This window comes from Mytilus californianus, unplaced genomic scaffold (assembly GCF_021869535.1).
Source record: "Mytilus californianus isolate M0D057914Y unplaced genomic scaffold, xbMytCali1.0.p SCAF_12, whole genome shotgun sequence".
NCBI classification, from domain to species: domain Eukaryota; kingdom Metazoa; phylum Mollusca; class Bivalvia; order Mytilida; family Mytilidae; genus Mytilus; species Mytilus californianus.
In genome coordinates, this window is record NW_026262604.1 from 63751824 (window position 1) to 63778980 (window position 27157).

General features: G+C 33.9%; 1 protein-coding gene across 2 annotated transcripts; it reads left to right on the forward strand.

Annotated features, from left to right (window-relative positions):
• On the forward strand, positions 1-26219 carry LOC127722174 (calexcitin-2-like). 2 transcript variants are annotated; one of them, XM_052229062.1, is made up of 7 exons: positions 1-763; positions 2964-3080; positions 9889-9941; positions 17335-17472; positions 18921-19056; positions 23681-23778; positions 25948-26219. In XM_052229062.1, the coding sequence occupies exons 1-7, from the start codon at positions 658-660 to the stop codon at positions 26065-26067; spliced, it is 768 nt and encodes a 255-aa protein (XP_052085022.1). In that variant the 5' UTR covers positions 1-657; the 3' UTR covers positions 26068-26219. The 2 variants fall into 2 exon arrangements, with proteins under 2 accessions (XP_052085022.1, XP_052085024.1); XM_052229064.1 differs by lacking the exon at positions 1-763 and having other exon boundaries at positions 2664-3080.
• The last annotated feature ends 938 nt before the right edge of the window (positions 26220-27157 follow it).

Genomic DNA, 27157 nt, shown 5'->3' on the forward strand with positions numbered 1-27157 from the left:
AAAGTACATTTAAATTACTATATTTTATGTGAATTTAGGATTTAAAACACACGTAAACTGTTGGAATTTGCAAATGTCTATTGTATTGAAGTTCATAACTGTTTCCCTAAGTATTATATTAAATCTTGTATTTATGAAGATGGAATATATTCATGAACTGTAATTAAACAGTGCTTTATTAAACAAATCTCGCTGAAAACATCGTAAATTAAACAGATTGGAAGGTCTGTATTTCATGGTAATCCTACCCTTTATTTAGGGTATTTATGTGATTGGCCAGTGCTTTGTGCGGCGAGACGGATTGTATAAACGTTTGTGGCAATACACATATCCTTATACTGCAGATGTAATAATTACGACATTGTCTGATTGACAGGAAGTATGAGACGACTGATTTTTGGTAATAATTATGATCAATAATTAATGACTTTCTATTTAAGTGCTTGCTTTTGAATGTCCTTAATTAAATACATGAATACAAGGATTACAAATTGTCAATATATTGTTATGGCCAAGTGATAAATATTACGAGGAAATTATCGATTTTGATCTTTTTTGTTTAATAACCTCGGGCCGTTTGTACAATAGGTAACTTTGTTGAACTTTTATACTATGAATTCATTGGATATTTTTGGATTTTGATATTACAAGATAACCATGTGTTTCGAGTTCCTGAAAATATCATCCACACAGAGTGCTAGGAACTCGTCCTTAAATCCAAAGCGGACGAAAATGCAAGCCGTTAAAGGATTCTTTACTTCGAGTAAGTACTATATATATTTAAACCAATGATGCAATAAAGAAATCATCATAATCTGACAGCTTAAAATCATTTGTGTAACCACTCATTTGTATATATTATATAATACATTACAGATATGTAAATGCAAGTACAGGTACAGTTTGTAATATTTATAATTACCATAAATATGTAATATATATAACCATATTTGCCTTTCTTTTTATGAAAACGAGGAATTTTTAAGGCTTAGTAATATCAAGCTTTCTCCCTTATTTCCCTGTTTTTTTCAAAAATATAATCTGTGTATGGTATTCAAATTTCGACAACCATTCCATACATAAACGTCAGTGCTCCTTTTTGAGTCATTGATTTATCATTATTCTTAAATTCAAGCATTTATTAAATCATTGAATGCTTTGCACATAGGACACCCATTCAGTCTTAAGATGTAGATCCGGGCTTTTGAATAAAGAGGGGGGAGCAAACTAGGCAACGTGAGGAGTAGAACACGAAAAATGTCTATGCATTAACCACATACAAATGTATGTAGCTAAAAAAGGGAGCGGACCCCCTGCACCACCCTCTTAATCCGCCTTTGTCCTTATATTTGGAAAGCAATGTAGGCTCATGTTTGAGGACTGAAGACATTGAAATAGTTATCTGAATACATGTATGCTGATGAGAAATGTTAAACAGTTCCTTGTATGATGTGTATACGCTGTACACACATTTTAATATTGTAGTATATGTGCATAAGAGTTAGAAGTCAGACATACACACATACTAGAACTCTACTGTAATTTGTAAAACTATGATTGATTATTGTTTGTTTATCGTCCAGTGAAGAATATTTGATGAATATTGAGGACGAGAATAGAGTAACAATAAATCCGATCGATTCGTTTGCAAAATTGGTCGACCGGGCTGAAAGACGTCCAATGAGAAGTATCCATGTACTATTGAATTATCTTAATACGATACATAATGATGGCTCTAGCTGTATCTAGGAAGTATAACTGATATAAAGCACGCACCTTAATATCAACATTAGCGGTTCTGTGGACTTGTGGTAGCATACTCGTCTCAAATGCAGAAGAACATTAGTTCTGTTATTTGTTAGATTAAAATAAAGATTTTAAACTTGCTATGCATTGCTAATCAAGCGGTGTGTATGAGACGGAGCAAAGAATGGTAGGAACAGTACAAACAAATGTTGAAGGTCGTACGATGAGTACTATAATTTCTTACATCCACTAGATGTTGAGTCCGGCGAAAACAATGGTTTCATTGGAATATCTCCTTATTTTATAACATAATGTTTTTTGCATTTGACATTTACATGTAACAGTCCTGAATGTGCGTGTAATATTTGCCGCTGTCAGTTAAGGATCCCCTGAATTAATTGACAGAGATAAACGTTTCAAACACGTTTTGAAGTAATTGCTGTTGATCTATTTTACAAAATTTTCCATATTTTTAATAGTCTAAGCTAACATAATTAAAATTGCAATTAATATGTTTATTTATTTTTTTTAAATACGGTTCTGCCACCTCAATCATAAAATGCATTTGTTTGACTATGCATTATTTTATGTGTCTTTGTACCTTTTGTTATGAATCAACGATCTGACTGCAATATATCTATTTATCAATTTTAACTGCATTGATAGTTTATTTCACAAATAACCAATAAAAAGTGAACCGATACAGACTTCGTGGAAAAAGTATTAATTTATCCATTTTAATCAGTAGCCATGTACTATGAATAATTATACTATTTCTTTGATTCTCTTATGTCATATACTTATTGTATGCAAAAAGTATTTTTTCATACAATGTAGATTGAATCAATATTGCAACAATAAACTAGATCACGTGACGTACAAGATGTTACCCCCTTACATTGGGGTTTTATCAATATTCGATAAAATAAACGGGGAATTGATGTTAATTCTGATAAAAGTGTCCTTTTCAAATGCATTACATTTCTATGAATGATTATAACAAAGATTCAGCATTGGACTAATTTTGTACTAATTGCATGTGATTTTATGAGAATCCAGTTCAAAATTCTTGTATCCTAAAAAATCGGTTATACCGGAAATCGTGCTGTTCTTTACTGTATCCAGTGAACTCTCGTTGCAATAAAATCACCGATAATTCTCGTGACATCTGGAAATCGGGAAAACAACAATAAGGACCAAGTATTCTTTTTTTACAGTAAAAGCCGGATTTGTCAGCAAAGGAAAGAGCATGGGCATAATTCTAGGAATATTTAATCCAGAATTATCAGAGTTCCAGAAGAAGAAATTGATGCACGAATTCCACGTCTTCTTTGGTATGTCTTCTTTACACTTTCTTTATAACAAGTGCAGTAATGCATTAATGACTATTTTAGCTGCACTTACATGTACTATATGTGCATGCGCAAACATGGTGATATGCACATTTAATAGAACATGCAAGTCATCACATCACCGTCAAGATGTTCCAGTGTACTATTATTCTGTGTAGACTTTGTAATTATGATAACAAAGAAAAACAACGCATTATCTTGATTGATTGTTGTTTTCTTAACATCTAGTGGCAAGTATATCATGCATGTTCAGGACGAGGCACCATATTATAAGAATTGTGTGTACACATCACGTGTTACTCGAATAACTTTCCTCATGCACGCCTGAAACCAAAAGCTTGAAAAGTCAAAAAATATAGAATATTGGAGAGCATACATAACAAACGGGTCTGAACAACACAACCAACCGTCTTGTATAGACATAGAGGAATAACAAGCTTGACTTAAGCACAATTACATAATTTATGCACTGGAAATTTATCATTTAAATTATTCTACTTCCGTAGCACTACAGCTATTGAGAGGCTGACACTTCCGAGGACAGATAGTCCACTACCTCGCAGCGGTGCTGTCTCAGAAGTAGTTTGAAAAAAAAGTAATATCAATGCAAATTTTACTAAAATTATACATTTGACTATTCAGAGATATGGCAGCAATAAGTTTTATTGTTTACAACAATTGAGTTTTATGAAATATGTCACAATAAAAATGCTTTTACAGAATCCAACGATCCACAATTTGTCACGTAAAATCTTGACTAAAGATACGATTGTTCAGTTATTCAGTTATATCCACCAACCAAATAAATAGAAATATATATAGAAACAAACAATTTAAATAGAGCCGATTAATGGAATTCTATCGAGGCATCAACAATTCATCTGTTATGCGGGTTGTTGTGGTCTAGGTGGTATGGGAGTGTGTTAAATAAATTATTTGATCTATTCTTTTTTTTTTAAATTATATATTATAATTATGCAGCAGTGGCGGATCGAGAAAGGGGGAGTTCCCTGGGTTGGAAACCCCCTTTTTTGACGATCACGATCAATACATTTGAATGGGGACATATAGTTGGAACACCCCCCCCCCCCCCTTTATCCTGGGTTAGAAACCCCCCTTTTTTGAATGGCTGGATCGCCCCTGTGCAGTGAGTTTATAAAACAAAACCAACCAGAAGTCATACCGACATTAAAGATAAGAAACATAAGATATACTAGTAGCTTCTCAATCGTTAGGTGCAACCATGTAAGTAAAGCTTTGGAATACAAGGTTATACTATGTCATGCAATATTTGTCAACATTTACATACAAGGACAATACAATCATTTACAATGAATCATACAGTCTGTAACAGATGTACGCTATTGAATGTCATTACCATCGTAATTATACTTTTTATCATTTAAACCTTCACATAGTTGTGTATTTCTAGTCAATAACTGAAATCTACCAATAATATTTGTTCATAATGATATATTAATTGTGTTTGTGAATCATACTACGATGATCTGAAATTCCAGAAACTCTATTTAATGATACTGATCGCGATTTAATACTGCGATGGAAATGTTAGAGAACTGCAATCTACATAATGCATTGCGCCAAGAACTATTTAGTAATACATTTTTGCACTTGCGGTGGTTCAGTGGTATAACTAGGTCATCTACGGTGATAACTTAGTCTAGCCTGTCAACACTTAGATTGTGAACTAGACAAAAGTGGCAGGTGCGATCTTAATTGACTAGTATAGCCAGTTTGCCTGCAGTAGGTCGGCGGATCTTTCCGGGTACTCCAGCTTCCTCCATATATAAAAACTGGCCGCAATAATATCTATAGAGACAAGAGTGCTGAAAGTGGCGTTAAACATCATCAATCTATTTGCACCTGTATTATGATTCTAGTATTGTTACACTATGCCCTTCCCTATATCATTACTAAAAAGATCTAACTAAAACACTACATATTCCTGTATAACAAATGTTTTACGATGATGATTTTTTTGTGTCGATCACATTTAACAATCTTTTTCAACACGTTATCATTCAATTTGTGTTAATTAAAAATCGTGATGTAAATACAAGAAGATAGGAGGAGACAGCAAACCAACGAAAAAAAAAACAACACTAAAACACATCTAGAGGGCCAAATACAGTTTTCAACAATAAACCGATCAACAGATGTCTATACAATATAACAAACTCTAAAATCGTCCCAAATCTATAAAAAGTTCCTGATAAGTAAATGATCTACCACTAAAACCCCATTCTCCCAATAACCATTGAACTTTTCTTTTCCATATACGAGTATAATAAACTACCTTAATCCTATGTACGCTAAACAAGCCCATGGACCATATTTAATCATCTCATAAATTTAACAGGCCTCTATATAATTTCATATACATTAAACGCTTATTACGGTTCTTATCCCAAAACCGGGTATGGTGCAACAATTGGAGTAATGACATACTTGGTTGCCAACAATTACATTTGAAGAATTGAGTCCAAAAACTATTTTAAGTTAAACTCTTTTTCTAAAGCGCATAATATCAGTTAAGGAGTCACTTATGCATGAGTTTTATGGGTTTTAGGGGGGAGACGATGCAAACAGGACAAGTAGGGGTCATTGAAAACAATATATTGAACGAGTCTTCACTTCATTACGAATGTATCCTACTGAGAATATTTCAGTGTCCATGAAATATGTCAAACATTGTCTCTCCTGGTTGTCCTAGGCCTTCGCAATACAAAACTTGTCCTATTATTTTTGCATATTACTTGGTGGTTTCTTTAAATCATATGCAGTCAATAACATTATCATATTACCGGTTTTGATATTGCTGCAAAACAGAAGAGACATATCTCTGTGTCTACAATTTTACGTTAAGGTACTGTTTAACTAAATAAACATTTTGTAGGTTTGAAAAATCACAAAAACTGATTGTGCTTGTATTTCAAAGTGTTGCAATTCTAAAGAGTATTTTTTAGTACAACTGCACCTAGTCCAATATAACTATTCAAAAACATTTACATAACAATAAGTTTTCGCGTTTCGAAGTATAGAGGAAAATTATTGTACTAACGGTTCTTTCATATATACATGTGTTGACACGTGATAATAACTGTAGTATCACGTGACTGGTCATTTTTCGCAGTTAAATTTCTCAATTAGACATTCTCTCGCCAACTTCGAACTGGTCAAGTTCTAATATTATGTTGACTCATATTATTGTTTGCGCTTTCATATTTTGTACTATATAGAAATGTGTTTTAGCAGTCTACATTTTTGTTGTATTTTGTTTATGTAAACGTAAGCCAATTTTCAGTACTGGCCAATGTACATCTCTCGAGACGATCTTCTGAGCATTAGGATTTGGACACAGGTTTCCATATCAACTGAGGTAACTTGGTTGTTGGTTTTTCCTAGCGGGCGGGTTCGTTTATGACAGAGTAAAACTTTTCAGCTCGTATTGGCAGTTTGAATATTGTTTATATGTATAGATATTATTTTCATGAAATTGGTATGTGTATCAAACATAGATTATAATAAAATCCGGTCTCCTTCTAGTCTTGTGGGCGATCGGCAATTGTAATATGTGTTTGAGATGTTTTTGCCATATATATTAGTATATTAGATGATTAGTGTGTACACGGTATTTTCAGTGGTTGATGATCAAGCATCTCGTCTTCTTTCCGTCGATAAAATGTATTACAGTCTAAAAAATTAAGTTTTTTGACGAGTTTGAAATTATATTGGCATGTATGCCATATACATTGTATTATATTCATTTGCTAGTTCATGTGCAGGTCTTACCGATATTAAAAGTTTCATGTGACTGTGTGAATACAATTCCGTTCGTAGTTTATGCAATGATTAGATGTCAGAACTCGTTATTTATAACTCAATTCCATCAAAGTAATAGCGCATAGGGAGATGTAAAAAATAAATGGATGTTTTTAATTTCTAAATGTTAAACTGACGATAACAATTCTCATCTATCCAGGCATGCTTTTATATCGGTGGGGTGTCATAGAATAATAGTTATATATGTAACCGATTAAAAAGTGCTCTGCAACAGGTTTTGATACAGATTTATCAATTTGAAGCAAATTGAACTCAAAAAGACATTCTCTCTTAAACTGTTAGTATTAAAAATGATTGATAGTGAATGATTTTTGATGGAAGCATTACCCCTGCATGTGTTCCTCAATCTGGTTTCGAATAATTCAGTACTCAAAAATAAGCAGTTAATGAAGCAATTTAAGTTTATTGAGATTTATTTATTAAATGAAAAATGCACGATACAGTAGTAATGTATAGTCGATCAAATGTAACAGCTTTATTTTTCATAGACATATATTGTAGCAGACACATTTAGAAAATTATCAAAGCGGCAAATTTACAATCATACGAACACAATATACAGTTTGACTTGTTGTCTTGATTAATTATTGAGGCTAAACTGTACTACAGCTAAACAAATCTCTAAGATTGATTGAGTGCTGGCTGCTTAACGTCCAGTGGCAAATATTTCATGCATTTTTAGGACGAGAACAAATTAACATTACATATAATATGTAGGTCATGTACTAGAGATCGTGTGGGATAAAGGTAGGGAAAATGAGGATAAATAGGATAGGAATAGAAATTTTGCCTTGCAACAGGCCATCTACGAACTCCGAAAAAAAGTTGTTGCAAGGGTTCTTTACGTGAAGAGATCGTGGCACTCTCTCTACACGAGGCATCGTATTTAACGTCCGCATTCTGACCGGACTTGGCTGCGTACTTCCCGCAAAGCCAATTGAGCGCCCAGTCACCCTTGTGGGGGAACTCTTAGAATAACTTTACATATTTGTACATCTGTTTTGTATATGTGTTTTAAAAAAACCCGCACATAGTTTTAGTCTTAGATGCATGATTTTTTTATTAGTTGTTATTGGCTTTGAACTAGCTGTCAGTAACTGCGAGTTCTCTCAGATCTGTACTTAGTGTCTTTTTTGTTGTTAGGAATGTATACTTATCCTGCCACTTTCAGTCTGTATTTTTCGTTAGATGTTTTTCTGCTTTGTATCGATCTGATGAGTTAAGCCCTTTTCAACTGATTTTAATAGTTTGTTCTTTTGTTGTACTGTTACACCACTATCCCAGGTAGGGAGAGGTGTGGCGCCTTCAAACTAGTTCAACCCCGCCACATTATGTATGTGCCTGTCCCAAGTCAGGAGCCTGTAATTCAGTGGTGGTCGTTTGTTGCTGTATATCATATTTGTTTTTCGTTCATTGTTTTGTACATACATCAGGCCGTTAGTTTTCTCGTTTGAATTGTTTTACATTTGTCATTACGGGGCCTTTTATAGCTTACAATGCGGTATGGGATTTGCTCATTGTTGAAGGCCGAACAGTAACATATAGTTGTTAACTTCTAAGAAGTTGTTAACTTCTATGGCGTTTGCTCTCTGGTGGAGAGTTGTCTCATTGGCAATCATACAACATCTGCATATTTATATATATATACATAATAACGCAAAATCTAGCAGTTAACAATAGAACCAGGGCGAGATTAAACGGAAATTCAAATACGGAACAATAATTTGAATCTTACATATTAATTCATGATTTTCTTCTAATAATCAAGCAAGAAACGAAATTATGACATCTATAGGTCCTGATCATCTTGTTTTAGGGTCATTGAAATTATTTTTTTTTCTAATTCTACATGAATTGAAAGCGGTTCTCACCAGTTTGACGTGGCTGTGGTGTGATAGCAGTCATTATCTAACCTCTGAAATTGATAAAACAGTTTAGTTCTTCAATTCTTTGAATACAGTGATGCAAGCTATGCACCTCAGTTTAAAAAAGTTAGTTATGATGTCAACATGACGTCATAATATACAAATTAGGAGATGCGCATGGTATGCTTGATGATAAAACAACTATCAATTAGAGACCAAATGACGAAGAAGTTAACAACAAGAGGTCAACGTACGGCCTTCATCAATGAGAAAAACCCATATCGCATAGAAGCTATACAAGGACCTGAAATGAAAATTAATAATGAACTTAAAATTAAGGATACAACAGATACAGTTAAGTCTGCCTCATATTTTGAATTAAGCGTTCATCTAGAAATTGACAGTGCGGGTCGGCTGAGAACAAAACTTTACGACAAAAGAGATGATTTCAGATTCCCAATTGTGAACTTTCCATTTCTATGTAGCAACAGTCCAGCAGCTTCTGCATATTGTGTATATATCTCCCAGTTGTTACAATATTCTAGAGCTTGCATATCCTATCATGATTTCATTGAAAGAGGGTTGCTGCTTACAAGGAAGCTATTGAACGAAGAGTTCCAAGTGAGAAAGTTGAAGTCTTGATGGTTAAATTAAAAAAAAAAACATACCCAGTAACTCTCAAATTTTAAATTTTGAAGATTCAATTATCTATGATATTTCAATTACAACATTTTACAAGTAAACGTTAGGCAACGTTTTACAACAACTGACCCCTTTCACAATAAATATACGTTTTTTTACGTACAACCACTAAAATACAGCAACGAACAAAACATGTTTAGATATTATAAAGATGAAAGATATTAAGATTAAGTTTAATATCCTAAGATGTTGTTACAGATTGGGCTAGAAATTCGAGCTCCTCAACCCCGAGATGATAAATTGCGTACTACATCCATTCACACTGATAAATTTTAAGTCATTAAAGCAGAGGTTGACGAAGATACATTTATGAGAACATGTATAAGCACGTTTTATTAATATTATATTTACAATTTTAGATTTGAATAAAGATGGAATATTAGAATGGAAAGATTTTGACTTGGCAAGAACGGTAGGTACATGCAATTATTATGGCACATTTCAGAACTATTATTGTCTGAACACACACAATCGATTAGACGTACCTTGTGTAACAGATTCAAACTAGCGACTAAAGGCAAGTGACCATGTTAGCCAGTGACAAATTCTAGAGACCAATAAATATCACAATTTGAATCACCAAGCTGGCAAATAATAAGTCAGAAGTCTGTTAAATGGTTTAATGCAGCATGAAAATTAAATTGTAAATAATTGTAATTTCCTAAAACAAAACAAAGAAACAAGAAAAAACATGTATATTTTGTTCAGCACATTTTATAAACAATTATGCGTTTTATTTTACGAAAGACTGGTAGGGATATTGTATTTCTAACATCTCTATGATATTATTACGTGATTATTTCTGTATTGGCTTTGTTATTGGTCCGATGCTTGCTGTATTGGCCTGAGGCGAAGCCGAAGGCCAATACAGCTGGCCGAGGACCAATAACAAGGCCAATACAGAAATAATCACGTAATGATATCTTTATTAATTAACTATGTGCATACAGTGTTTATCTTTTTTGTGTTTTATTTCCTTTCACAAGATTTTAACATGTATTACATTGAAATCGAACTATCCAAATTTGAGTTTCCTTTTATAAGCTGCAATGTCAAATGATCTGAAGAGTCTTCTACATTTTTTGATGATTTATTAACCCTTTTCAGTCACTATAAAGTGTTACAATACATATTCAGATGCAACACATCAATAGTAATTGGAAAGGTACTGCCATTGCATGAGAGATTCAGAAACAAAATGACTAAATAAAACTAGGAGTTGAATATGATACATAAGACAACTATCCATAAAGACTAACTTGATCAATAGATTACAGGTCATCCTTCAACAATCCATATGAGGTTCGGGTTGAAAAATACATGATACAAAAACATGAGAAGCGAAAGTAAACAGTAAATTGAAATGCACTCATTAAACTGATAAACTGTTTTAAATAGTTATGAGGTCGACAAAAAATGAGCTTTGTGATAATCTACAGACTCGTTGCCCAAACCTGAAACAATTCAATTGTCTGCTTATAAAATGCTTTTTTAAATGAATGTGACCGTCTTTAGCCTGAAATATTTGCCACACTGAACGTTTCGGCATGTTTATGGGGAGTAAATAAAACAGCGTCTTCCAAACAACAGTTTACATTACGTTGTGTTCATCATGACTTTCGATCTAAAAACTAGGGACGTTCCGAAATCCTGTATTGGACGGATGATTACTCGGCCAATACAGAACAAAATCCATATTGGCCGAGTTTTTCTGTATTGGCCGAGTTGACACTTTTGCATAGCAAAGGCAGTTATCATCATATTAAGTCCAATAACAGAGTACTAGTTAATTAATAATATTTATTATTTTGATATTTCTAATTTCTAGCTTGACATTTCTCAGGTCTAAGTTGTCTCATTTCTATTACATTTCCTAGTTACAACATAGACATGAGACATGTCAAGTTCTAAATGCCATAGACATGAGACATGTCAAGTTCTAAATGACATAGACATGAGACATGTCAAGTTCTAAATGCCATAGACATGAGACATGTCAAGTTCTAAAAGCCATAGACATGAGACATGTCAAGTTCTAAATGCCATAAACATGAGACATGTCAAGTTATAAAAGCCATAGACATGAGACATGTCAAGTTCTCAATGTCATTGACATGAGACATGTCAAGTTCTAAAAGCCATAGACATGAGAAATGTCAAGTCCTAAATGCCATAGACATAAGACATGTCAAGTTCTAAATGCCATAGACATGTCACATGTCAAGTTATAAATGCCATAGACATGAGACATGTCAAGTTCTAAAAGCCATAGACATGAGACATTCCAAGTTCTAAATGCCATAGACATGAGACATGCCAAGTTCTAAATGATATAGACATGAGACATGCCAAGTTCTAAATGCCATAGACATGACCCATGCCAAGTTCTAAATGACATAGACATGAGACATGTCAAGTTCTAAATGCCATAGACATGAGACATATCAAGTTCTAAATGACATAGACATGAGACATGCCATGTTCTAAATCCATAGACATGAGACATGTCAAGTTTTAAATGACATAGACATGAGACATGCCATGTTCTAAATCCATAGACATGAGACATGTCAAGTTTTAAATGCCATAGACATGAGACATGCTATGTTCTAAATGCCATAGACATGAGACATGCCATGTTCTAAATGCCATAGACATGAGACATGTCAAGTTCTAATTGCCATAGACATGAGACATGCCATGTTCTAAATGCCATAGACATGAGACATGCCAAGTTCTAAATGCCATAGACATGAGACATGCCATGTTCTAAATGCCATAGACATGAGACATGCCAAGTTCTGAATGCCATAGACATGAGACATATCAAGTTCTAAATGCCATAGACATGAGACATGCCATGTTTTAAATGCCATAGACATGAGACATGCCAAGTTCTAAATGCCATAGACATGAGACATGCCATGTTCTAAATGAGAAAGGTCAAGATGGAAGTGAGAAACGTCAAGTTCGAAAAAGAGAAATCTTAATTACATGCGTATTACCTGTCAATTATCTGGATCTGAATTTCTACAAAATGAAGAGTGCATGATCATAGATGAATTACAGTTTCGCTTTATTTATACTTTTGATTAGACACCTGAATTTTATTTTTAGACAATATTTGCACTTTTTTGATGGCAATGAAAACCAGTGAATGGATAATCATGAAATTCTCACAAACTGTTCTAACCATAATTGAGTTTGGATGGGGTCCTTCGTTTCTTTATTTTTTTTTACTTTTTTGACCATTCGCTTTCTCTATTCTTTATTCATTTTGATCATTATTCTCTATTCTTTATATTTTAGCTCCTCTTTATTCTCTATTCTTTATATTTTAGCACCTCATTATTCTCTATTCTTTATTTTTGACCTATTTTTCTCTATCCATCCACACCCTCGTCCATGACGGCATTGTGTAACCCTATTTTCATTTCATGTTTTAAATGTCTCAATTAAAACATGAATTTGTCGAGTAAAAATTGACAAATTCTGAAGCTATGTCGATTAGAATTATCTAGGTTTAATGTTTGCTGTCGACTTGTGCACAATTGGGTAGAAAATCAAGAACTAGTTTCCCACCATAATAATTTGGGTTCGCCTTAACCACAATTACAGATCCGACTGTCTTCCTTGTGATTTTATATGCTCACTGCTATGTCCAGTTCCCTCACTATTTACAGCGAACTATTTATATAAAAAAAAAAGAAGATGTGGTATGATTGTCAATAAGACAACCCTCATTCTGATACATGTTTTGCTTTTGGAAATACATACAGCTAGTGTTTCTTTTTTATTGATTTTATCCCGATACAATATGCACAGTACCATAAACATAATATCCACCAATTGATAAAGCATGAAAGATAAAGTTTAATATGATTCTTTCAGTATAAACAAAACTATGACACACACAACATCATCAAATTTCATCAATATTAAACCCCAATGATTGATGTGGGGTCAAGAAATATGATCATCCGGTCTTCTTCAAAGAGGAACGTCTGTTTGCTTGTGCAGGATGTATAAATACACACACACGTTTGTCCGGAATGGGGATGTTTATTCCAATGTTCTTGTATTAACATTGATACGTTTGGTTTTTTTTTCACTTTTAAGAACCATTGTAACCGTATGTGCCATTGTGGTAGTTTACATTTATGTCCCTTACTAGCATGGCCTCTTCTTCCAATGTCAGACTAAATCTATCTCCTTTATATCCATGTCCACCAATTCTGCAGTACCTACTTAGTGTATTAATTGTTATGCCTTTCTCCGGTCTAGTTATGCATGAAATATTTGTCGCTGGTTGTGAAGAAAACAATCAATCAATCAGTTGCTTGTAAGAGCATGCTAATTCAAATACATTCGGAATGTTACAAGTTATTCATTTCCTATTATATGGGTTAAACGAAACATCTAATAAAATGGGGTATGCATTGTAAAGAAGATATTTAAGGACAAACATACGATATTTTATGTTAAATAAGTGCCGTACCATGTCCTAAATCTTACCAAATCTGGACAAGTTAAGAGCGATTTAAACAGACACAACCTAAGATCAGATCCCATCACGAAAGGGTCGAACAGGAAACAAATGCATTGGGTCTGATTAAAACACTATAGACTTGTAACAATCACATACACCTTTCCTTTTTTTCTCTCTCTCTCAACCCTCGGCCTTTTGTCTCAATGAGTGCAATATCAAAAGGGTACAGTGGAAAAAACTCACTAATCAGTGTAGAAACAGTATTACATCTAGTAACATCGGTATAATTTCTCAATATTCACAATGGCAGACTAAACTAATGGTTTATTTTACTGTGAAAGTCATCAATTGAGTGAATGAGAATTTCCACTTGTATAATCATTAAACAATTGTCTTGTAGTTGTGTTTATTTTAAGATTTTTCCTATTGACTTTCTACACCGTAATTACGTCTGAAGAAATCTTGTAGGAAATTCTGATCCTTAAATAATTAATTTTTCGTAACATGACGTTTCATTTCTGTATGACAATATAATACACAGACAAATTAAGTGGTTCTGTCAACATTGTTTAATGAAACATTTCCGGAAATTGAAAGTAAACACTGAAACATGTAATGAGTGTCCGGTTCTTTGTATTTTTGTTTTTTATTGTGTATTTTACTTTTACGACATACGGCTCATGCACATTGGGGAAATTTTGCCTATGAAAAACTTGTTTATTCCCATCGCATTTATAATGCTCTTTAACTTCGTACTTTATTTGGCCTTATTTACTTTTTTGATTCGAGCGTCAGTCAGTCTCAGTTTGTAGACGAAAAGCGTGTCTGGCGTTTACAGTGTTAATCCTGGTATGATCTATCTATGATAAGTTTAGTTTGTGCTTGTACCAAATAAACTCATCAGGGATAGCAATATTAAATGGTGAACACCAGATGCGTGACTCAGCTACAAAATACTTATCAGTGACGCTTGGATCGAAAACGTCAAAACTGGCAAAATAAACTACGAAATTGAAGCAATTCAGGCATACTGAACCACGTGTTGTTCGTTGTTGTGTGTTCCTCTGTTATTTGGAGGAGTCAGGTGTTGGTAGTTGTACTGTTCAATAAGTTTTTTAATACCTGTTATCCTTTATACCCATTACATTCACTGTACAGTAAAACCTGTTACCCTTTATTCCATTACATTCACTGTACAGTAAAACCTGTTATTCTTTATACCCATTACATACACTATACAGTAAAACCTGTTATCCTTTATACCCATTACATTCACTGTACAGTAAAACATGTTACTCTTTATACTCATTACATTCACTGTACTATAAAACCTGTTATCCTTTATACTCATTACATTCACCTTTATGCCCATTTCATTCACTGTACAGTAAAACCTGTTATCCTCTATACTCATTACATTCACTGTGCATTATAACCTGTTATCCTTTATACTCATTACATTCACTGTACAGTAAAACCTGTTATCCTTTATGCCCATAACATTCACTGAACAGTAAAACCTGTTATCCTTTATGCCCATAACATTCACTTTACAGTAAAACCTGTTATCCATTATGCCCATTACAGTCACTTTAAAGTAAAATCTGTTACCTTTATGCCCATTACATTCACTCTACAGTAAAACCTGTTATCCTTTACGCCCATTACATTCACTTTACAGTAAAACCTGTTATCCTTTATACTCATTACATACACTGTACAGTAAAACATGTTATCCTTTATGCTCATTACATTCACTGTACAGTAAAACCTGTTACCTTTATGCCCATTACATTCACTTCACAGTAAAAACATGTTATCCTTTATGCTCATTACATTCACTGTTCAGTAAAACCTGTTATACTTTATACTAATAACATTTACTGTACAGTAAAACATGTTATCCTGTATACTCACTACATTCACTGTACATTAAAAACAAGTACATTTTGTTTCATCAGAGGAAATGACTTTATACGTGTATAATCGAATCTATCAGTTTGCTGTTACACCATTAAAATTAAGAAATATGTCTCCCTCGTACAAAGCTCTGATTCTTTTCCCTGATTTGGTTATAATTTTGTCCTTTTTGGTTTATTAACTCTTCATCTTTTTTAATAAATTTTGGATTTTTTTAATATTTTGACTTTAGCATCACTGAAGAGACGTTTATTGTTGATATGTGCATCTGGTGCAGTACAATGGGTACCGTTAATGTTATTCATCTTCTAATGCACATAGAAGATAACACGCAAATTAAATGTTCAGGGTACGATCATGCATGCACTTTCATTTTTTGGGGGGCGGAAGGGGGGACAAAACAATGCAGGATGCAATTATTTACAAAATCAAAAATTGGTTTAGCATGTCTAGAAACTGTACAGGTGACAATAATTATTTTGTGCTCCACCAAGAAAATCATATGGCCGTCTCCCAACATTTATTCAGACTACTGAAATGGTTAGGCTATATATAAACAGTGAATTAAGTTGTACTATCAGCTTCAGGAAAAAGAGACAGTAGAACTGATTATAAAAAGAAACAATGTAGTGAAATATACGTATAGAGAAAGAACTCTTTGTGGTTGTAGTTCAGCATTTACAAAATGCTACTCTATACCACAAGTCTCATTTGATTTTACTATTCCAATCGTTTGTATGGGCTAGTCTCAAACTTTTATATGTACCTATTAATTAATCGATCACTAATATTGATCGTCCACATACATGACATATTTGCTACTGGACATTAAGTAACCAACAATCAATAAATCTATAATGTGGAATTTTTATTTCTCTTTGCATATACTTGCGAATCTGCATAGCTATAACAAACACAGCAAAATGTAAGCTTGTGTCTCAGTTAATTCCTGTACTTGGATTCGCCAACAAATTCCAGACTAAAATCATACGTTAGTCATGAGCAATTAAGAATAGTTAACAGTCAGTTTTAGTGACAAGTTTTGTATGAAACTCTGGCGTTCAGAACAAAAAACATAAAGGAATATTGATATTATTTGAAAAACGCAAGCAATGGACGGAAAACTCGTAATATACGTGTAATAATTTCTAGTTTCACTTTTTTTTTTTGACATCGATGATGATCATGATGGTAATAATGATGATGAATTATAATAGTAAATTTCTTGTGTTTAAACACTTTTCGACATTGATGATGATGAGGATGAAGAAGGAGGTTGATAGTTAATTTGAGTTAATTGCATGTGTTTTGACACTTTTCGCCATTGATAATATTGTTTTTGTTGTTGTTGTTGCTATTGATGATGACTAATTTTCGTTAATTTCGTGTGTTTCAGAAAATCTGTGATTTGAGTGGTTGGAAAGTCGGGACTGATAAATTTCAACAAACAAACGAGCTTTTCATTACAATATGGCGGAGGTTACAAGATGAAGGAGATGAAAATAACGATGGCAAAATAAGTATAGAAGAATGGGTAAGCCATTTAGTATAAATGAGGGTTTGGATGGGGTCTAAAAAATAGAACATAATGGCATAAAGTGCACAACAAAGGGCCAAAAACAAAAAAAGTACAGAGAAAAAATGGACCAAAAAAAAAAGAATAGAGAATAATGGGGTGCTTAAATATAAGGAATAGACAGTACTGGAACCAAAATTATAAAGAATAGAGAAAAATGGGCTAACAAATTAAAGAATACAGAAATGAAGGACCCCCATCCACATCCTCATGAATTGGAAAATGTTGCGCTACATCAGTCTCTTCTAATTTATGTATAGTGTAGTCAATGTTAGCTCTAAAATCGCCCAACTTATAAGCGAATGCAACACAAGCTTTGTGCGCAAAATAAAATGTGGATTTGTGCTAACAACGTACGAAAAGCATACAATAATACAATTTGAGGAATAGGTTTTTTATAGGTCAAATATATGGTTTGTAGAGAAAAAATAACGGAAAACTGAAAATGAAGAAAAACTGTAGTAGCTACATTCCACGTTTGTCAACCGCCTGCGTGGTATCATGGTTGCCTCTTGCACGAGAGGTCGTGTGTTTGATCCCAAGTCGATTAAAAATAAAGACATACAAATAAGAATTTGCCACTTTTCATGCAAGCATACAACAAAAAGGATTAAAAGCAAAGACTGGTCATATCGGATTTAGAAAACATGTGTACCAGTAGGGGGAATATCTTCATGTGGACTGCTGATACCTTATTATCGTGCACGCTAAAATTCCAACTCAGCCTTTAAGTCTAAATAAAGCAGGGTATCGTTTCATAGCACAGTCATTACATATTCCTGTCCTGATGTTCATGTAACATTTGCTACTGGACGTTTAAACCAATCTATTCACTGTGATCTCTTTTTTCCAATTAATTGCTATAATTTGTCTCACATTTCCATACTGAAATAAATATTTATGACGAACTATTTTCTTGTATGAGTATATTTGTAACTCTGTGCATTCTTACTAAAAAGGTTGTAGAATATTTGTTGTGTCTATCAATATGTTGGCTCCTGTCTCCTGATTCTTACATATACAAATAAGTCTTACGCACAGATGAGCTAATTTCGTGAAAGCATTGCAACTGACCATAATTGATCACCTCCTAGGCAGATTAATAAATTTGATTAAGATTCATTAATCTTAGAATCTAAGGCATGTTTATGAAAATGTACGAATTTAATTTTCTTGTCATCAGATTTACAAAAGCTGTTGAAAACATGCTTAGGACGAAGATCAGCAATACAAACATTATCACTTTGGGATGTGTGCGTATTGGAATTTTGAACTGATACACACACATTTTCTGTTCTGTGTATCTGTAATCGGTTTAATTTTAAGCAACGATTGAATACAGTAAACATCTTGTCCTAAAATTTTAATGAAGTACGCGTTTGACGGATACTGTTTATTTATTACAGTTAAAAATGTGGCAAAATTTTAATGAACAGTGTATCAAACAATCAAAGAAAGAGAACGAGGAACCACCAGAACGTAAACTACCAGAATGGTTGGAACAATATATAGAATATAAATTTAATCTGTATGATAGAACAGGTGGGTGTATTGTACAAATGTCTATTAGTTAGTAGAATACTGATCATGCAATAAAACTTGCTAAAAAAACCCTTAAAAAGAACTTCTCCCATCCTGTAGTATAACCAGTACTAAGAAGGACGTCCGTGTGGCTGTGCACATATACACATTCACGTTTGGTGTGATCCGGAACCTTCAGTCCAATGTCTCGCGCACATTCACGTCTGGTCTGATCTGGAACCTTCAATCCAATGTCTCGCGCACATTCACGTCTGGTCTGATCCGGAACCTTCAATCCAATGTCTCGCGCACATTCACGTCTGGTCTGATCTGGAACCTTCAATCCAATGTCTCGCGCACATTCACGTCTGGTCTGATCCGGAACCTTCAATCCAATGTCTCGCGCACATTCACGTCTGGTCTGATCTGGAACCTTCAATCCAATGTCTCGCGCACATTCACGTCTGGTCTGATCCGGAACCTTCAATCCAATGTCTCGCGCACATTCACGTCTGGTCTGATCTGGAACCTTCAATCCAATGTCTCGCGCACATTCACGTCTGGTCTGATCCGGAACCTTCAATCCAATGTCACGCGCACATTCACGTCTGGTCTGATCCAGAACCTTCAATCCAATGTCTCGCGTAGGAGAATACAATGCTTTCTTCACGTCAAACAAAGAGTGTTCCGTAGGTAGCCAGTTTTTTCCGTACCTATCAACCCTTTCTTTTCAGGGACAGTTTAAATTTCTCGCCCTTTATTTCTGAAACACACCAAACCTTGGGTGGGAGGGTTGAATGCTCACAAACATGTTTAACCTCGCCGCATTCTTTATATGCATGTCCCAAGTCCGGAGCCTGTGATTTAATGGCGGTTGTAGGTATCTGTCTGTCATATTTGTTGTTCGTTTATTGTGTTAGCAAACATCAGACCGTTTGTTTTCTCGTTTGAATTATGTCACTTTTCATTTCGAGGCCCTTTATACATGTAGCTAACTATACGGTATGGGTTTTGCTCATTGTTGAGGGCAATATGGTAACCTTAATTTGCTACCATTCACGCATTTTGACTCTGATGGATAAATGCCTTATTTGCAATCATACCGCTCCTTATTTTTATTTATAAAAGATGTGTTTTCAGGTAAATATAACTTCACTTCATTAAAATTACCTTACTTTATGATATAGGCACGAATATTCTAAAACATCAACTTGTTCATGTTAACTCATTTTATCTTGTTCCAAATACATTGCCAGTTTTTTTTTATTATTATCATTACATGCCACTAGACGTTAAGTTAGAGGCAACAGTTCTTTACTGAAATTTTATAAATCCTTTAAGAACGTACAATAAAAGAATAAAAAAGAAGACCGAATGCATCGACAGAATAAACATCTCCTGCTATGCATGCACACCTTGTCATGCAAATCTATACTCCGTCAAAATGTCACAATCAGGAATAGGACACAGTCGATGAAAATTACAGACCAGACGACTATACTAGTCTAAAGATCTAAGACCTCAAAAACATGTCGCTTGTGAGTTGAGAAATAGACACATCGTATCGGCAAACCAATTTTGTGTTGATCACCGTAAAGCGTATATGTATGAAGTGTCGATTTCACGCTTTCTTCCTAGTAACTACTTTGGAACATTTTTTATGGAAGGAGAAATCCCTGTTAATGAAGTTAAAATAGTGCAAACATGCACGAGCGTAATGTTTTATGACTTTCAAAGATATCAAAAAGTTTATACTACATGTAGTTATGGCCCCGCATCGAGGATTCGGGAGCTTTTACTCTGTCTGTCTGTTTGTCTGTCCGTCTGTCCGCCCACAATTTTTGTAAACGCAAACATTCCAAAAGTATGGGTAGGAGGCCAATGAAATTTTGCACAGTTGTTGTGCTTAATATTTAGATGTGTAAATTATATGTGTTGGTGAAATTCGGCTCATTCATTATGGAAAAAACCTTGTTTTCGATAAAAAAATCACAAATTTCGAAAAATGTCTTTTGTAAACTCAAAAAACTCAAAAAGCATAGGTAGGATGCTAATAAAACTTTGCACAGATGTTTTTAAAAATAAGAAGATTTGGTTTCATTGCCAATAAGGCATCTCTCCACTAGAGATCAAATAACATAGAAGTTAACAACTATAGCTCACCGTTCGGCCTTCAATACTGAGCAAAACCCATACCGCATAGTCAGCTATAAAACGCCCTAAAATGACAAATGTAAAACAATTCAAACTAGAAAACTAACTGCCTGATTTATGAACAAAGTGATGAACGAAAAACAAGTATGATATACAGCAACAAACGACAACCACTGAATTACAGGCTCCTGACCTTGGGACTGCACATATACTGTGTGGCTGGTTTAAACTTGTTTGCTGGCGCCTAACCCTCCCCCTAGTCTGGAACAGTGGTATTACAGACAAACATTTAACAAAACCACAGACCGGACGTGGCAGGGTATTTATACACCCCACAACAAACTTAGACACTAAGAACGGATCTGAGAGTACTCACAGTTACAGACATCTAGTTCAAAGACAATAACAACTAATAAAAAACAATCATGCATTTAAGAGTAAAATATCAATCAGCACACATCCAACATCCAAAAGTATAGATAAGAGGCCAATGAAATTTTGCACAGTTCTCGTGCAGATTATATAGATTAGACCGTTGGTTTTCCCGTTTGAATGGTTTTACCCTAGAAATTTTTGGGCCCTGTATAGCTTGCTGTGCGGTGTGAGCCAATGCTCCGTGTTGAAGACCGTACTTTGACCTATAATGGTTTACTTTTATAAATTGTGACTTGGATGGAGAGTTGTCTCATTGGCACTCATACCACATCTTCTTATATCTATATCATATTTCGGCAAAATTTGGCTCATTAGTTTCAGAAAAAACCTTATTTAAAAATCACAAATTTTGAGAAATGTCTTTTGTAAACGCAAAACCTTAAAAAGTATAGCTTGTTTATGATCTTAAGATAGTGTCTAGAAGTAAATTTTGTAAAAAAAAAAATCCTGTTTATCCGTATTTTACTCATAAATGGACTCAATGTTTCTGCCAGTTAACATTACACATGTTACATTCACTCTGTGGTTAAAGTTTTTCAAATTTTAATAACTTTCTTAAACTATCCTGGATTTGTACCAAACTTGGACAGAAGCTTGTTTATGATCTTAAGATAGTATCCAGAAGTAAATTTTGTAAAAAAAAAATCCTGTTTATCCGTATTTAACTTATAAATGGACTTAGTTTTTCTGCCAGTTAACATTACATTCACACTATGGTTAAAGTTTTTTTTCAAATTTTAATAACTTTCTTAAACTATCCTGTATTTGTACCATACTTGGACAGAAGCTTGTTTATGATCATAAGATAGTATTCAAAAGTAAATTTTGTTAAAAAAAAATCCTGTTTATCCGTATTTTACTTATAATGGACTTAGTTTTTCTGCCAGTTAACATTACATTCGCTCTGTGGTTAAAGTTTTCACAATTTTAATAACTTTCTTAAACTATCCTGGATTTGTACCAAACTTGGATAGAAGCTTGTTTATGATCAAAAGCTAGTATCTAGAAGGACATTTTGTAAAAAAAAATTTCCTGTTTTTCCGTATATTACTTATAAATGGACTTAGTTTTTCTTCCAGTTAACATTACATACAGTCTGCAGTTAAAGTTTTTAAAACATTTATTAGATTCATAAACCATCCTGGATCTTACCAAACTTAAACAGAAGCTTCTTACATTCAAAAGATACTATCTAGAGGAAAATGTTTAATAATTATTTCCCCATTTTTGTTGAGCCTGCAACTCACAGCAAAACTAGGCGAGACACTGGGTTCCGCGGAACCCTTACGAATTTTTTTCTTAAAAAATCACAAATTTGAGAAATGTATTCTTATAATAGGATTGAAACAAAAACTGATATATAATAAAGGCATAATAGGCATTTCAAATTGTTTCCTCAAGTCAAAATTGTGTTAAAAACTTAAATGAATAACTTTGAGAATCATAATCTTGCTAGGATTCAAATGAAAAAGGTACCATTACAAAATGAGTCTCTTTATCAAAATTATTGGTTGCCCACCATTTACGAAAATGCCCACCAAAATATATGTCATAAGGTTTGGATTTTAGCAAAACATATATTCGGCTGTTGTGTGCTCTTTGGTCGGGTTGTTGTCTCTTTGACATATTCCCCATTTCCATTCTCAATTCTATTAATCAAAAACACATCCTGAATTAATTGCTGGTGTAAAAATTAAAAAAAATTGACAACCTGTGAACATTTGCTTTGAATGCATCAGTCTCTTTGCTTCACATTAAAATGTACAAGCAGGGCCCTTACTGACACATCAGTTTTCTCTAGTTCATTTACAATAATCAATAACAATACTTAGGTTATGTGTTCAAAGCTCGCTTGTGACATAGTGCATTCGACCTTGATGATTACCAGTTTTCCTACCGACAGTCGGTGTCTCTTTCTAGGTACTCGGGCTTCATCGTTAAAAGAGTGTTAAAAATGGCATTAAACAACAACAATCAATTTATAAATCTATCGAAAAGTCATTTTATTTCCTTTCCTTAATGTTTGCAAATTCAATGTTAATGTTACTACTTACAGGTGATGGTCGAGTCGATGCCGAGGAATTTGAATATGTCCTATCAGATTTCGGTGTCCCCCCAAAAGATGCAAGGTGTGCATTTCTGATGTTCTCATGTGTAAGTATTTTTTAAAGACTATAATTGTATGTATGATGGCTGGCTGTTAAACCTCAAAATTATTTGAATATTCAGAACAAGTACATGTTTATGCGATATAAGTTTGAACCATGCTTTGTATTAGTCCGACAAGCTGGACCGGATTTTCAACGTGCGTTTTCGTAAGGTAACAGTCCGCGGCACGCTACCACGAGAATAGCAAGGCGATTTCCTATGTATCAAACCTATTGATATGTCGGCAGTATGAATAACAGACAATCGCTTATATACGACAACGTCACAGAAACTCAACGACTAAAACTACCCAAGACATCATTACAAATACAATTCCTTCAAATTGTTGTTAATTTTTCAAGTTTCTTTAAATTACAATTTTTTTCAACACAGTCTAATATGTTTTTGTTTAAAATATTTTTCATCTGAAAAATTTAGACGGACACGTCCCTTTCTTTCTTGAATATTTAGGGATTTTCAAATAGGTATTTGGAAATAAAACAGGTCGGAATCAAGATTTGTCTGAGCTTTTTTCTCGCCTGCGACGAAAGTCGCGGAAGCGAGACATAGGGTTTTCTTTTACGGCGATGGCGGTTGCGTTAACAATTAGTAAGTTTTATGCTTCAGTTAGTTTGACGACTATTTCGATGCCCTGCCCACTAGGTCATGCTCAAGTAACTTTGAAATAACTAGCAATTTTCAATGTTAAGTTTTTTGCTTAAGATAGTTTGATAGGAACTAATTGTGTTATATTAATCATATTTGATATAAAATTGCATTAATACACGTATCATTACATCTCAGTTTGAAAACTATTTTGAGGCCCTGCCCCCTAATTCATGGTCAAGTGACTTTGAACTATTAGGCAATTTTCAATTTTAAGTTTTCTGCTTAAGACAGTTTAATAGGATCTACTTGTAATAGCTCAGTTACATTGTGTATGAAGTTGCATTACAATAGGTATATACATGTATCTATTTGACGACTATTTTGAAGCTCTGGTCCGGAGGGCATGGTCCAGTGACTTTGAACTACCAAGCAATTTTCAATATTAAGTTTTTCTGCTTAAGTCTGTTTGATGAAAAACTACTTGCTACAGATCAATGATAAGTTGTGTAAAATTGCATTACCATCAGTAAATCTCAGTTTGTCGACCATTTCTATGCTCTGACAACAAGATTATGATTAAGCGACTTTGAATTAATAGGCATTGTTGCTTTCCATCAGATTGTCTGTTTCTGAATTTTATGCAGACAAGCGAGACATATCTCTGTGTCAACATCATATTTTTATATACTCTCCATTAAAAATACTATATTATAAAAATCTTAAATTGTATATATACAGCAAACATTCTTAAATGCAATGAAATGAATATTAGCCATTTGTAAAATAATCTTCCAATCGTGAATACAATCTTCGTGTCTTAAGACTAGTTAGAAATTAGAGTTATGTCCCCTAAGGCGATATGTAAAAGGCATGACTAGTCCCTGGCTGCAAAGTAGATAGATAGTTGTAGTATATGCCGAAGATAGATGACATAATTTAATGAAAATATTGAAAGAATGACAAAAAACTACAAACAACGAACAAACAATCACAACAAAACAAAACCAAAACACAAAAATCATGGGTTAGAGAAATTATCTTTCGGCATTGTAGCCTTTATCAATGTTAAAACGTTACAGTGTAGTATACTACTTTTGGGACACTTACTATAGAAATTACAGAAAGGTCTACCAGCTCTTAACTCAAAATATGGGCAATTCTATGGTAAGGGGGTCTATAATTCAGTCTGACAGCTTCAGACATACTATTTTGTTTACCTTTTTTAACTGGCCCAAACCGTTTTTACATATACCTTTACATGCATCCCCCACGTTTTTTAAAAACATATAATTTCAACCCACTGCATAATATCTCATGCGTAAAACATGAAGAAATAAGTTTGGAAAATGTATGAAAAATAGTTATACACTGTCCACACTGGGAACTATATTAATTTTGTAAACGAACATCAAAGGACAATAACTGTATCTCGTCGTCTCGTGGTTTTGTTTTGTTTATAAATATGGACATTGTTGAATTGTACCCATTTATGTATTCAACCCTTGTGGATTCTGATAAATTGTTATATACATCTACTTAATCTAAACATTTTTTCCTCTCTTTCAGAATAACACAAAGAAAGTGGATTTAGATTATTTTAAAGAATTGTGTATAGACTATTATAGGTCAGATGATATCAGTGCACTAGGCAACTTCATCACAGGAAAATTGGATTTTAATGACTGAGAGAAATAGACAGAATGACTGCATTGTGCAATTGTTACTTCACATACATTATACACCATTCTTCTAATGAATCTGAATACCTCATGTTGTAAATTTAAACGGGCGGTGACTGTATGGAAAATGTTTTATCATTAAATTGTAAATATTTTAAACATACATTGATTTAATTGAAGAATGACCATTTCTGCATATTCAATGTTTGGACACATTATAAACAATCTTTACTGTATCTCAAAACGTATAGTTCAAAATGTTCTATTTCAAAATGCATGATACGGGTTATGTTCTTCTCATATATGTTATGATGGTATGATACTAAACCCCTAACGTGAGGGATTGTGCTTGATATTCATATGATGAAGACATAATGTTTGAATCAGTTTAATTGAGGTCTGGAGCTGGTAAGTCAGTAACTGCTAGTAGTCCTTTGTTAATTTTATGTATCATTGTCATTTTGTTTAGTTTCTTTTGTTACCTATTCTGACATCGGACTCGGACTTCTTTTAAACTGAGTTTTACTGTGCGTATTGCTGTATGTTTGTCTTTTCTAAATTGGCATGATGAATAGGGGGCGGGTTGAGATCTCAAAAAAACATGTTTAACCCCGCCGCATTTTTGCGCCTGTCCCAAGTCAGGAGCCTCTGGTCTTTGCTAGTCTTGTGTGATTTTTAATTTTAGTTTCTTTTATATATTTCGAAGTTTAGTATGACGTCCATTATCACTGAACTAGTACACATTTTTGTTTAGGGGCCAGCTGAAGCACGCCTCCGGGTCCGGGATTTTCTCGCTGTATTGAAGATCCACTGGTGGCCTTCGGCTGTTTTCTGCTCTTTGTTCGGGTTGTTGTCTCTTTGACACATTCCACATTTCCATTCTCAATTTTATTTGTCTACCAGGGACTTATTTCAAGAGTCAATAGCAATTAAGAGGATGTGTTATGATTGTCAATGAGAAATCTCCAACAGAGACTAAATTCAAAAGATATAGAAGTAAACAACTATAGGTCATCGTAATACTTCAACAATGAGCAAACCTATACCGTACAGCAAGCAAAAAATGCAAACAATTAAAACGAGAAAACTAACGGCCT

Excerpts from the sequence above, each read along its gene's own strand:
- LOC127722174 (XM_052229062.1), top strand. The coding sequence starts at position 658 with ATGTGTTTCGAGTTCCTGAAAATATCATCCACACAGAGTGCTAGGAAC. Across the intron at positions 9,942-17,334 it reads ATTTTGACTTGGCAAGAACG|AAAATCTGTGATTTGAGTGG; the intron begins GTAGGTACATGC and ends CGTGTGTTTCAG. Across the intron at positions 19,057-23,680 it reads TAATCTGTATGATAGAACAG|GTGATGGTCGAGTCGATGCC; the intron begins GTGGGTGTATTG and ends TACTACTTACAG.